General features: G+C 44.6%; 1 protein-coding gene across 2 annotated transcripts in view; it reads left to right on the forward strand.

Annotated features, from left to right (window-relative positions):
* Nucleotides 1-2,976: 2,976 nt before the first annotated feature.
* LOC141140046 (CD109 antigen-like) overlaps nt 2,977-14,736 on the forward strand; it is a 343,299-nt gene continuing 331,539 nt past the window's right edge. The window contains exons 1-2 of one of the 2 annotated variants that reach the window (XM_073626809.1): nt 2,977-3,100; nt 3,276-3,431. In XM_073626809.1, the coding sequence (XP_073482910.1) occupies nt 3,364-3,431 (68 nt within the window). In that variant the 5' untranslated portion in view covers nt 2,977-3,100; nt 3,276-3,363. Of the gene's footprint in view, nt 3,101-3,142; nt 3,432-14,736 lie in introns of those variants that run through there. The other variant, XM_073626808.1, reaches the window with a different exon arrangement.

The following is a 14,736-nucleotide window of genomic DNA, read 5'->3' on the forward strand; positions in this document are numbered from 1 at the left end:
TCTGGGGTCAAAAAGACATCAGATCTCAAATTTACACTAAAATGCAATAAAAAAAAAAAAAAAATTAATGTCATTTAAAAAAAAAAAAAAAAGTCCCCTTTAAGAGCATTGGGCGAAAGTGACGTTTGACATCGCTTTGGCCCTCCAATGCTATGGAGCCGAGCGGGGCCATCTTTCTCTCACTCAGCATCTAGGCAGATGCAATCTTCAAAATTGCGCCTGCTCGTGGAATGGCGACAAACTTTGGCACTTAAAAATCTCCATTGGTGACATTTAAAATTGTTTACAGGTTACCAGTTATATTATTATATTATTGTTCTTGCTCTAACGATCACGGCAATACCGCACATGTGTGGTTTGAACACTGTTTTCATATGCGGGCGTGACTTACGTATGTGTTCGCTTCTGCGCGCGATCTCTGTGGGACGGGGTGCTTTAAAAAAAAAACATTTTTAATTAATTTTGCCTTTTATTTTTTATTTTTACACTGGCCTTTAAAAAAAAAAATTGGGTCACTTTTATTCCTACTACAGGGAATGTAAACATCCCTTGTAATAGAAAAAAGCATGACAAGACCTCTTAAATATGAGATCTGGGGTCAAAAAGACCTCAGATCTCAAATTTACACTAAAATGCAATAAACAAAAAAAAAATTAAATGTCATTTAAAAAAAAAAAAAAAGTCCCCTTTAAGAGCATTGGGTGAAAGTGACGTTTGACGTCGCTTTGGCCCTCCAATGCTATGGAGCCGAGCAGGGCCATCTTTCTCTCACTCGGCATCTAGGCAGTGAGGGGAATGGATGCGATCGTCTCTGCCGCTACCAATGGCTCCGGTAAGTGGCGGAGATGACCGGAGCGTGGCGGGAGGGGGCCCTCTCCCGCCACCGATAAAAGTGATCTTGCAGTGAATCCACCGCAGAGACCACTTTTATCTGAAAGAGAAACGCACGCCGTTCCTGAAAATATCGAGGTTATGGCAGCTAGCTGTTGCCATAACAACGATTTTTATCGCCAAAGTACACCGATTTGCGTGAAGTGGTTAATTGGTACAGTATGCGTCAGCTAAAAAACAATAGACAAGCACCACGCTTGATCGGAAACACGAAAATAACCTGGTAGGAGATGGGAGAAAAATACGAACGGAAATAGCCAAAAAGCATGGCAGACACAGGGGTCACACGTATTTGACATCATTTTTAATACGTAGCTACGCAAACAGGAAGGTTTTACAGAATCGTACGAAAAAAATCGTACATTTCGTAGAGCATAAAATGCACTGTTGAATTTGATTTTAGTATTATGCAACAAAATGTGAACCATAAGTTGTATGATTATCTGATTTTGTGTACGAGGCATTATAAGCTGGATTACCAAGGTGAAAAAATGAAAAAAAAAATAATAAAAAAAATGTAGACATCACATCTAAGAATTGGTAAGCTGCAATATAATACTTTTTCTATTTTTGAGTTTAACCACTTGCCGCCCGCCATATAGCAATATGACGTTGGCAAAGTGGTCATATGACGTCACATGACGTTCTCAGGACATTAAACCGCTGTACGCCCCGGGGGCGCGCACCATGGCAATTGTTGTTGCGGTGTGTCAGTCTGGTACACCGCAACTCCGATCTAGGTAAAGAGTCTCTGACAAAGACTCTTTACCACGTGATCAGCTGTGTCCAATCACGGCTGATCACGATGTAAACAGGAAGAGCGGTTGATGGGCTTTTCCTCACTCACGTCTGTCAGACGCGAGTAGAGGAAATCCGATCGGCTGCTCTCCTGATGGGGGGGGGTATGTACTGATTTTTTATCAGCACAGCCCCCTCTCGAATGCCTGCCCAGGACCACCAGGATGCCGCCAGGACTACCAGGGATGGCCACCACACTGGACCACCAGGTATGCCACCCTAGTTCACCAGGGAAATGCCAATCAGTGCCCAGGCAGCTGCCAATCAGTGCCAGTGAAAAGTGCCAATGCCATCAGTGATGCCTATCAGTGAAAGCCAGTGCTAGTGCCAGCCATCAGTGCCCATCAATGCCACCTTTCAGCACCAATCAGTGCTGCCTATCAGTGCCCATCAGTGCCCAGCAGTGCCACCTATCAGTGCCACCCATAAGTACCCATCAGTGCAGCCTTTCAGTGCCCATCAGTGTTGCCTATCAGTGCCCACCAGTGCCACCTATGAGTGCCCATCAGTGCTGCCTATCAATGCCCATCAGTGCCGCATATCAGTGCCACCTATCAGTGCTGCCTATCAGTGCCCATCAGTGCTGCCTATCAATGCCCATCAGTGCCGCATATCAGTGCCACCTATCAGTGCTGCCTATCAGTGCCCATCAGTGCAGCCTATCAGTGCCCATCGTCAATGCCCATCAGTGCCACCGAATCAGTGCCATCTAATTGGTGCCGCCTTATCAGTGCCCATCAGTGCAGCTTATCAGTGCCCATCAGTGAAGGAGAAAACGTACTTATTTACAAAATTTTATAACAAAAACAAAGAAAAACTTTTTATTTAAAAAAAATTTCTGTCATTTTTTATTCGTTTTAGCAAAAAATAGAAACCGCAGAGGTGATCAAATACCACCAAAAGAGAGCTCTATTTGTGGGAACAAAATCATAAAAATTTAGTTTGTGTACAGTGTAGAATGACCGCGCAATTGTCATTTAAAAAGTGACAATGCTGAAAGCTGAAAATTGGCCTGGGCAGGAATGTGCGAAAGTGCCGGTATTGAAGTGGTTAATACAGCTTTAATACAGATTTCCTCTGTTCATGTGAAAGTCATTATCACGGCCCACACATCAGTATAAAATGTATTTTGTCGTTCTCTCTGCACAGCAGTAAGCTTCCATATACCTCATAAGGAAAACAGCAGTGTAAGGAGATTCTGTCGGAGACTGTGGGAAGTAATCCTATACAGTGTACCCTTCTACTACTGACTCACTTGTGGCTAGGGCATATTTTCCACATTATCATTAGCTTACTTCACGTCTAAACTCATCAATGAGGGTGTGGTACATACTTTGCACTTCACAGACTCTTCCCACACTCATACACGCTTTTTGAAATGTGTCTTCTTCATCTGTTGTGTTCAGCACAGGTATGTACTGTATTCATCGTCAGCATGGGAATTAACCAGTGCTCGTTACAAGAGCTCGGCAGCCATGTACAGTGTCGGCAGAGAAAGGGAAAGGGGTGGGGATGGTTCTGGGCTGACTGCATGAATCACTGACTGCTGTGCATATTAACACGATTTACTTCTTTGCTCCAATAAGAACTTCCTGAAGATTAAATAAAAATAAAGCCTCTGGAGACACGAGAGAATAAAGCAGCCTGTGGAGAACTTGGAACTGACTGAACAAGATGCTGCTGAAGGGCCTTCTCATTTTTCCTCCCATTCTTTGCCTCTTGGCATCATATGCTGCAGCAGGGTAGGAATCCTAATATTTTTTTTTCTCACAATAGTAACTGTTACATGGATTGGAAAAAGTAACCATATTCTAAATCAGTTGCTGCATTAATGAAGAACAGTCCGATAGGTCGCTTATACAGTAACAGGGAATACTGGGGGGTTCTGTTACGACTTACACATTATTTGTTTTCCCATGTAATAACTATTTTTATTGGGTTTAGTAACGGGGGAATTCACCAAGAACATGTACGATGAGCGAGCAATATTTGTTTTATATCTTCAGTTAAAAAAGGAACGTTTCTGCTTGGTAACTGCAAGGGGTTTTGAGAAGGTCTGGAATATCACTTATTCTATCCTGATGTTTATAAGTTTCTTATACCTTGTTTTACGATTGTACTTGAAGTGAAAGTTACTTTGTATAACGCGATTTCTTCCTAATCTGGCCGACGTTGCTTGCACAAGGATTTAACAACTTTCCTAAGCTTTCTAGAAGTTTTGCAAGCCTTGCAAAAATAAAATAGTGAAGTCCATCTGTTTGGCTGAAAAGGAGACACAAATGCTGCAGATGTCCTACCATCATTTTGGATTAAGTGTGTCCAAAAAATAGGATGTCAGCTATGTAAAAGTAACCCTTGTATAGACAGTTATTACTTCCAAAGCAGGATTACATTAAAATGTCTCTTTTAGGTTGATTGCAATTGCAAAGACTATTTGGAATTATTTTTAAAACTAAGAGCACATTGTACTTCTTTTTAACTCTAGGCCCAAGCTGCTGAATGACATTAGCATTGTGCTGGTACAAAATGTATTCCCTGCAGCTCTATCTGCAGAGTTATCTCAAGTTCCACCTCTTTGGAGAGATAGGGGATATTTTCACTGTGTGTTATGGACCTGTATAAGGCGTCTGAAATTTCAAGGATGGCCTCTTGCACAGTTCCCGTCCAAGCACCCCTGAAAGATAAGACAGGGTCTGCAAGGGCGATGGAAGGGCACAGGGTGCAGACACTGAAGACTGGAACCTGGGAGCACTGGTATCAGGTGAGCAGGGGTACAACTAAGTTTAGTTATGAGCATTCGAGCAACAAGGTCCAGTAACAACAAAGCAAAGGGCAACACGTTGTTGGCAGGATCAGTCAGAAAGAGGCAGAGGCTGGCAACATGCAGGCAGTGAGGTCCTAAGTTGATAGGCAGAATCTTGGTTTGAAGTTCAGGCCAAGGTCAATAATGGATATAAGCAGCAATCAGACAAATGGGGCAATCCAAAGTGTGTCAAGCGGAAGTAGGGAAAATAACAAGGTCAATATAAGTTTCAGGATCAAGAATCATGGGAGTACAGGCTAAAAGATCATTTAGCATGAATCCTATGCAGAGCTCAGACACCAGTATCTGCTTGGCACCAGTATGTACTTGTGCATACACTGTAATGTGCTGTTGTGCAAGCTCCAGTGTTAATTTTGGCATCAAATTTTAAATTTGGTTTTAGTTATAGTCTTTTGACTAAAATGCCATTTTAGTTTTAGTCCCATTTTAGTCATCGGCAATTGTTTTAGTTTTAGTCATATTTTAGTTGACTAAAATCTCCAGTACATTTTAGTCAACTAAAATTGAATGTGTTTAGTGAATAGGCAGCCAGCCATCAGAGTAAGAAGTGGCTCTGTATGTAAAGAGGATGGGAGAGAAGCAGCACCAATCTAAGTGCACTATGTGAAGCAAAAAGGAACATTTATTAGGCATTGCACTTACAGGATAAGACCAAGTAAATGGCATATAAAAGAGACCAAGCAGTGAAGTCTATGTGGATGGAGAGCTGAACTTTTAGACCCCATCTATTGTTTTTTATTTTCTATTATTTTTATCATTTATTATTTTTTATCCTATTTTTTTACTTCCTTTTATCTTGGACAGATCATTTTATGACATTATCTTTTACTTCTATATTTTTTCACTTATGTTTTTATACTATTATTCCTTGCTGTTTGTGTCATGAATAAACCACTGTTTATTTAATATATTACACCACTGGCATATCCCTGTGGCCGCCACTCGCTGTGCTGTTTCTGTGGGGTTATGGCTGGAACTGGTGCACTGAGCCTTGTTCTCCACCGGCACTTTAACCTCAGCTGAAATACCTGCTCGGAAAGCCTGAGCAAGGAGCATGCATACTTCTGAAGCGCGCCACGCCAAAATCCACCACAGTCTTTCTGTCTCCCCGGTGATGCTCACTTGCTCTCCCACCCACTGCCCGGAGTAATGGAAACCACAGGTGTGGCCGACAACGTAAGACACCACAGCTCTCCATCCAGGGGGACTTCACTGCTTGGTCTCCTTTACATGCCATGCACTCAGTCTTATCCTGCAAGTGCAATACCTAATAAATGTTCCTTTTTGCTTCACATGCTGCACTTAGATTGGCGCTGCTTCTTTCCCATCTGAAGTTCATGAGGATAAACGCCCCTGCCTCACAATTTTCTTTCATTTGTTAACAAAAACGTAATAGATTTTCGTCATAGTTTTCGTCATTGGGCGAAAATGTGGTGTACTTTTCATTTCGTTTTCATCACCGTACAAAGGCCGCTGAGGAAAGTTTTGACAAAAAGGTTTTTGTTGACAAAATTAACACTGGAATTCTCACACGTGCATTAACCTGACAGCTGGCGCAATGTTGCTGACACAGTGGCTCTATCAATGCATCTTTATGTCCTATCTTTCCAAATGTGTACTGTATGTCATATCAGGTTCTGCAAGGCAGGCACAATCATATTCCTCTCCTATCAATTTTCGTAAAACAATGAGAGCCTCCTGATGAACAATATATAGTAATAGTAAACATATGATATATATAATAATAGTAAAAATATGATATATATAACAGTATATAATAGTAGTAAATGTTACTTTAATAGCTCAGGCAAGGACAATGCTGAATAACTCCAAAGTACATCTGAAACATTCACAACACGCCTATAAACATTTTGCTGCTCAATTGCTTGTGCCAACAACTGTGCACAGATTACAACGGTGGTAGATGCACTCTCTGTTTTATTTCAGGATGACAGTCTGTAGCTGCTCTAAACATAACTTGCAATGACAGCATTTTTGACAATGCAGTCTAAACGCATCTGTGCCAAGTCTACTGTTCTATGTGGCAATGGGCTCAGATATGGGATTCTTTGGTAGATCCTAGTAATTAGTACAGTAAATTTCTGTGACATGCTTTACACAAATAAAAAAATAAAAAAAAATCAACATGATTTATTATTATAAAACCAATTTTTTTACCTTTAAATAACTAAGAATTATAATAAGCTGTAACGAGCAGGGCCCTCTAAACCCTCCTGTATTGAATTGTATTGTAACTGTACTGTGTGCCCCCATATTGTAAAGCGCTGCGCAAATTGTTGTATAATAATAATAATAATAATAATAATAATAATAATAATAATAAGTATTCAGTGCCTACATGTGGTTTTGCATTGTAATGTAATGCAGACTGACAGATGAAATATGGCAACCATGGCATAGTCTACCAGGCCACCAAATATAATACTAGGCAGGGATAATTACCAGTTTTAAGATCACTGGTAGGGATGAGCCGAACACCCCCCGGTTCGGTTCGCACCAGAGCCTGCGAACGGACCGAAAATTTGCACGAACGTTAGAACCCCATTGACGTCTATGGGACTCGAACGTTCGAAATCAAAAGTGCTAATTTTAAAGGCTAATTTGCATGGTATTGTCCTAAAAAGGGTTTGGGGACCGGGGTCCTGCCCCAGGGGACATGTATTAATGCAAAAAAAACTTTTAAAAACAGCTTTTTTTGGGATTTTAATGATGCTTAAAGTAAAAAAAAAAAAAAAAAGTGAAATATTCCTTTATATATCGTACCTGGGGGGTGTCTATAGTATGCCTGTAAAGTGGCGCGTGTTTCCTGTGCTTAGAACAGTCCCTGCACAAAATGACATTTTTAAAGAAAAAAAAAGTAATTTAAAACTGCTTGCGGCTTTAATGTAATGTCGGGTCCTGGCAATATGGATGAAAATCAGTGAGACAAACAGCATGGGTACCCTCCAGTCCATTACCAGGCCCTTTGGGTCCTGTATGGATATTAAGGGGAACCCCGCACCCAAATTAAAAAAAAGAAAGGCGTGGGGCCCCAAGGCCCTATATACTCTGAACAGCAGTATACAGGCGGTGCAAACAAGACAGGGACTGTAGGTTTGTTGTTAAGTAGAATCTGTTTGTAATTTTGAACTGGTACATTTTTAAAGTGTAGCTCCAGCCAAAAAATCTGTTTTTAAGCTTTTTGGAAAACAGGAAATTTGTTTTGCTGTCTGTGCTCCTCTTCAGAAGATTTCAACTCACTTTTTGTCCCAATGACAAATGTTTTTTGAAAATGTGGGGTTTTTAGTGAAACAAGGATTGGTGATAAAGCATCAGTGGAAAGGAGAAAAGTTTTTCCCATATTAACTCTTACAGGAGAGAACTTCCCTTCCTATGGGGTAGATTTCATCTCATTTCCTGTTGTCTCCTTCCGTTTGCAAGTAGGAGTCGTTTGTAAGTTGGATGTTTGAAAGTAGGGGCCTGCCCTATATACTTAGCAGAAATTTGGGCCTTAGGTGTTGTTGTGGCCTCAACACTGTAAGCCCTCACAGAGCCCTGCTGTGAAATATTAGATCAAGAATTGTAATTACATGCCCCTGTTGAACAGGGCCAGAAAAATTGGGCCTTTGGTGATGGTAATGCTGGTGCCACAACACTGTAAGTCCTCACAGTTACTCTTGGTGGGAGCATGAACGGGCCCTGCTGTGAAATATTAGATCAAGAATTCTAATTACATGCCCCTGTTGAACAGGGGCTGAAAAATTGGGCCTTTGGTGGTGGTGGTGGTGCTGGTGGCACAACACTGTAAGTCCTCACAGTTAATCTTGGTGGGCGCAGAAACGAGCCCTGCTGTGAAATATTATATCAAGAATTGTAATTACATGCCTCTGTTGAACAGGGGCTGAAAAATTGGGCCTTTGGTGCTGGTGGTGGTGCTGGTGGCACAACACTGTAAGTCCTCACAGTTAATCTTGGTGGGAGCAGAAATGGGCCCTGCTGTGAAATATTCAATCAAAAATTGTAATTACATGCCCCTGTTGAACAGGGCCAGAAAAATTGGGCCTTTGGTGGTGGTGGTGGTGCTGGTGGCACAACACAGGGGCTGAAAAATTGTGCCTTAGGCAATGGTGCTGGTGCCACAACACTGCAACCCCTCACAGATACACTAGTTGGAACGCAGGAACGAGCCCTGCTGCAAAGTATTGCATCAAAAATTGTAATAACATGCCCCTGTTGAACAGGGGCTGAAAAATTGGGCCTTTGGTGGTGGTGGTGGTGCTGGTGGCACAACACTGTAAGTCCTCACAGTTAATCTTGGTGGGCGCAGAAACGGCCCAGCTGTGAAATATTAGATCAAGAATTGTAATTACATGCCCCTGTTGAACAGGGGCTGAAAAATTGGGCCTTAGGCACTGGTGCTGGTGCCACAACACTGCAAACCCTCACAGATACTCTAGTTGGAACGCGGGAACGAGCCCTGCTGCAAAGTATTGCATCAAAAATTGTAATTACACGCTCCTGTTAAACAGGGGCTGAAAAATTGTGCCTTAGGCACTGGTGCTGGTGCCACAACACTGCAACTCCTCACAGATACTCTAGTTGGAACGCGGGAACAAGCCCTGCTGCAAAGTATTGCATCAAAAATTGTAATTACACGCCCCTGTTAAACAGGGGCTGAAAAATTGGGCCTTAGGCACCGGTGACGGTGCCCAGAACCAAAAATGTTCTTACAAGCTATCAGCATGATCATTGAGGAGGAAGAGGATAATTACTCAGGATAGTCACTCAGCATCAGCATAGGCAGTCTTTGAAGGGATCTGAGATTTAAAAAAAAAATTATTCGGCTACATCAGCATCAGGTGCTTGGTAGCTGGTGGTGATCCAAGACTGATTCATTTTTATGAAGGTCAGTCCATCAACCGAGTCAGTGGACAGACGCACCCTGTGATCGGTTACAAAGCCTCCAGAAGCACTGAATGTGCATTCCGAAAGAACGCTGGATGCAGGACAGGCCAGTAGCTCAATTGCATACTGTGCAAGCTCTGGCCAGTGATCCGTCCTCAAGACCCAGTAACCCAGAGGATTTTCGGTGGGAAAGGTGTCCAAGTCAGATCTTGCCCCTAGGTATTCCTGCACCATGTAAAACAGACGCTGCCGATGGTTGCTGGAACCGATCATACCTTGGGGCTGCGGACTAAAAAATTGTCTGAACGCATCGGTCAGACGGCCACCTTCTCCACCGCTCCTTCTTTGACTGACCGAAGCCTCAGCAACACGTTGTCCAGAAACAGGAGTTTGTAACCTCCCAGTCTCTGGGAATGCGTTGCACAGACCTTTCTGCAAGGCCTCCCGAGGATGTTTCATCCTCTGCTCCCACTGTGATGGCAAGATAAGGTCCGCAACCTTACCCTTGTAACGTGGATCAAGGAGGGTTGCCAGCCAGTATTGGTCCTTCTACTTGATACCACGAATACGAGGATCCTTACGCAGGCTTTGCAGGATCAGGGAGGCCATGCAGCGTAGGTTTGCTGAGGCATTCGGTCCGGAGTCCTCTGGGTCACTAAGGATGACATGGTCCACAGCCACCTCCTCCCAGCCACGTACAAGTCCATGTGTTTCTTGGGACTGATCCCTTAAAGACTGCTGCTGATGCTGAGTGCCAGTCTCCACCTCCATACTGACACAATCCTCCTCCTCCTCTTCCTCCTCGTCCTCTTCCTGTATGATCGGCGGGCACGCAGGAGCACTGTCTGGATAAAGGGGGCCTTGAGAGCTAAGAAAGTCCTCCTCTTCCTGCCTCTGTTCTGCCTCAAGTGCCCTGTCCATTATTCCACGCAGCGTGTGCTCCAACAGGTGGACAAGGGGGACAGTATCACTGATGCATGCACTGTCACTGCTCACCATCCTCGTGGCCTCCTCAAATGGTGACATGACAGTGCATGTATCCCTGATCATGGCCCACTGGCGTGCCATAGTCACACAGGTACTCATTGATGGCCCTCTGCTGCATGTGCAGCTGCTGCAGCATGGCCAACGTTGAGTTCCACCTGGTGGGCATGTCACAGATTAGGCGGTTCTTGGGCAGGTTGAATTCCTTTTGGAGGTCTGCCAGCCGAGCACTGGCATTATATGACCGGCGGAAATGCACACAGACTTTCCTGGCCTGCCTCAGGACATCCTGTAAGCCCGGGTACCTGCCCAAGAACCGCTGCACCACCAAGTTAAGGACATTGAGCCAAACAGGGCACATGGGTCAGTTGTCCCTGTCGGAGGGCAGAGAGGAGGTTGGTGCCATTGTCGCAAACCACCATTGCTGCCTTAAGTTGGCGTGGCGTCAACCACCTCTGAACCTGCCCCTGCAGAGCTGACAGAACCTCTGCCCCAGTGTGGCTCCTGTCCCCCAAGCACACCAGCTCAAGCATTGCATGACATCTTTTGGCCTGCATTCTTGCGTAGCCCCTTGAACGCCTACAGAGCACCGCTGGTTCAGAGGCCAAAGCACAGGAAGAGGCCATGGAGGAAGAAGAAGAGGAGGGGGTGGAGGAGAGAGGTGTGTCACAATCATTAGTAGTGGCATTTTGGAGGCGTGGTGGCAAAACAACCTCCAACACTACTGCACCTTGTCCTGCATCCTTCCCAGCTTCCAGCAGAGTCACCCAATGCGTGGTGAAACTTAAGTAACGTCCCTGTCCATGCCTGCTGGACCATGAGTCAGCGGTAATATGCACCTTACCGCTGACCGCCCTGTCCAGCGAGGCATGGACATTGCCTTCCACATGCCGGTAGAGAGCCGGAATCGCCTTCCATGAGAAAAAGTGGTGTTTGGGTACCTGCCACTGAGGAACCGCACATTCCACAAACTCACAGAAGGGGGCAGAGTCTACCAACTGAAAAGGCAGCAGTTGAAGTGCTAGCAATTTTGCCAAGCTAGTATTCAACCGCTGGGCATGTGGATGGCTGGGAGCGAACTTCTTTCAGCGGTGCAGACTGCCAGATTGCTGTCCTTCTTGGGCACCCCCTCTGTCCGTGCTCATGTTACTGCCTTTATTTAGATCAGTATCATAAACAGAGCCTTCTAAACGCTGGGCATCCTCCTGGAGCATGTACCCAACACTGTGGTCAAACAGTTTGAGGGACTCCTCAGGAGGACATGGTGGGGCTAGGGAAGGAGTCACTGATGCCATTGAGCCGAGGGAAGAGGCCACGTTGGCAGCTGCTTTGCCAGACAAAGTACCCTGAGCATGGGTGAGAGAGGATGAGGAGGTTGAGGACGGCTTGGTCATCCACTCGACCAAGTCTTCTACATGTTGCGGCTCAACACAGCCAGCTGACGAAAGGCCACGGCCACGTGCTGATGAGGATGCACCGTCTCCACGACCAGCACTGTTGCCTCTAGACACAGAGCCTGCTTGCCCTCTTTTATTGGCTTGTGACTGTCTGTCTCTCCTTGTTGGCCTTCCAGACATACTAATGGCCTGTAGCTGCACTAAGCTGGGATATATATATATATATATATATATATATATATATATATATATACTGATACTGCAGCTAGCAAAATCAACTGCCTGCCTGTAGTATGAGAACACCACCAACCTTCTACAGGTAGCTTTAGCTGAACACTGTGCAGAGCTCGCAAAAAAAGAACTTGTAGCTTACTTATCTGCCTGCGGTAGTGATAGGATCAGGAAAACACCACCAACCTTCTACAGGTAGCTTTAGCTGAACACTGTGCAGAGCTCGCAAAAAACTAACTTGTAGCTTATTTAGCTGCCTGCGGTAGTGATAGGATCAGGAAAACACCACCAACCTTCTACAGGTAGCTTTAGCTGAGCACTGTGCAGAGCTCGCACTACACTAACTTGTAGTTTTAGCTGAACACTGTGAGGAGGACGCACTACACTAACTTGTAGCTTATTTAGCTGCCTGCGGTAGTGATAGGATCAGGAAAACACCACCAACCTTCTACAGGTAGCTTTAACTGAACACTGTGCAGAGCTCACACTACACTAACTTGTAGCTTATTTAGCTGCCTGCGGTAGTGATAGGATCAGGAAAACACCACCAACCTTCTACAGGTAGCTTTAGCTGAACACTGCGCAGAGCTCGCACTACACTAACTTGTAGCTTATTTAGCTGCCTGCGGTAGTGATAGGATCAGGAAAACACCACCAACCTTCTACAGGTAGCTTTAACTGAACACTGTGCAGAGCTCGCACTACACTAACTTGTAGTTTTAGCTGAACACTGTGAGGAGGACGCACTACACTAACTTGTAGCTTATTTAGCTGCCTGCGGTAGTGATAGGATCAGGAAAACACCACCAACCTTCTACAGGTAGCTTTATCTGAACACTGTGCAGAGCTCACACTACACTAACTTGTAGCTTATTTAGCTGCCTGTGGTAGTGATAGGATCAGGAAAACACCACCAACCTTCTACAGGTAGCTTTAGCTGAACACTGTGCAGAGCTCGCAAAAAATGAACTTGTAGATTATTTAGCTGCCTGCGGTAGTGATAGGATCAGGAAAACACCACCAACCTTCTACAAGTAGCTTTAGCTGAACACTGTGCAGAGCTCGCACTACACTAACTTGTAGCTTATTTAGCTGCCTGCGGTAGTGATAGGATCAGGAAAACACCACTAACCTTCTACAGGTAGCTTTAGCTGAACACTGTGCAGAGCTCGCACTACACTAACTTGTAGTTTTAGCTGAACACTGTGAGGAGGACGCACTACACTAACTTGTAGCTTTAGCTGAACACTGTGCAGAGCTCGCACTACACTAACTTGTAGTTTTAGCTGAACACTGTGAGGAGGACGCACTACACTAACTTGTAGCTTATTTAGCTGCCTGCGGTAGTGATAGGATCAGGAAAACACCACCAACCTTCTACAGGTAGCTTTAGCTGAACACTGTGCAGAGCTCGCACTACACTAACTTGTAGTTTTAGCTGAACACTGTGAGGAGGACGGACTACACTAACTTGTAGCTTATTTAGCTGCCTGCGGTAGTGATAGGATCAGGAAAACACCACCAACCTTCTACAGGTAGCTTTGGTGAACACTGTGCAGAGCTCACACTACACTAACTTGTAGCTTATTTAGCTGCCTGCGGTAGTGATAGGATCAGGAAAACACCACCAACCTTCTACAGGTAGCTTTAGCTGAACACTGTGCAGAGCTCGCACTACACTAACTTGTAGCTTATTTAGCTGCCTGCGGTAATAATGGGATCAGGAAAACACCACCAACCTTCTACAGGTAGCTTTAGCTGAACACTGTGCAGAGCTCGCACTACACTAATTTGTAGCTTATTTAGCTGCCTGCGGTAGTGATAGGATCAGGAAAACACCACCAACCTTCTACAGGTAGCTTTAACTGAACACTGTGCAGAGCTCACACTACACTAACTTGTAGCTTATTTAGCTGCCTGCGGTAGTGATAGGATCAGGAAAACACCACCAACCTTCTACAGGTAGCTTTAGCTGAACACTGCGCAGAGCTCGCACTACACTAACTTGTAGCTTATTTAGTTGCCTGCGGTAGTGATAGGATCAGGAAAACACCACCAACCTTCTACAGGTAGCTTTAACTGAACACTGTGCAGAGCTCGCACTACACTAACTTGTAGTTTTAGCTGAACACTGTGAGGAGGACGCACTACACTAACTTGTAGCTTATTTAGCTGCCTGCGGTAGTGATAGGATCAGGAAAACACCACCAACCTTCTACAGGTAGCTTTAGCTGAACACTGTGCAGAGCTCACACTACACTAACTTGTAGCTTATTTAGCTGCCTGTGGTAGTGATAGGATCAGGAAAACACCACTAACCTTCTACAGGTAGCTTTAGCTGAACACTGTGCAGAGCTCGCACTACACTAACTTGTAGTTTTAGCTGAACACTGTGAGGAGGACGCACTACACTAACTTGTAGCTTATTTAGCTGCCTGCGGTAGTGATAGGATCAGAAAAACACCACCAACCTTCTACAGGTAGCTTTAGCTGAACACTGTGCAGAGCTCGCACTACACTAACTTGTAGTTTTAGCTGAACACTGTGAGGAGGACGGACTACACTAACTTGTAGCTTATTTAGCTGCCTGCGGTAGTGATAGGATCAGGAAAACACCACCAACCTTCTACAGGTAGCTTTGGCGAACACTGTGTAGAGCTCACACTACACTAACTTGTAGCTTATTTAGCTGCCTGCGGTAGTGAT

The sequence above is a fragment of the Aquarana catesbeiana genome, linkage group LG04, assembly GCF_042186555.1.
Source record: "Aquarana catesbeiana isolate 2022-GZ linkage group LG04, ASM4218655v1, whole genome shotgun sequence".
Classification (NCBI taxonomy): Eukaryota; Metazoa; Chordata; class Amphibia; order Anura; family Ranidae; genus Aquarana; species Aquarana catesbeiana.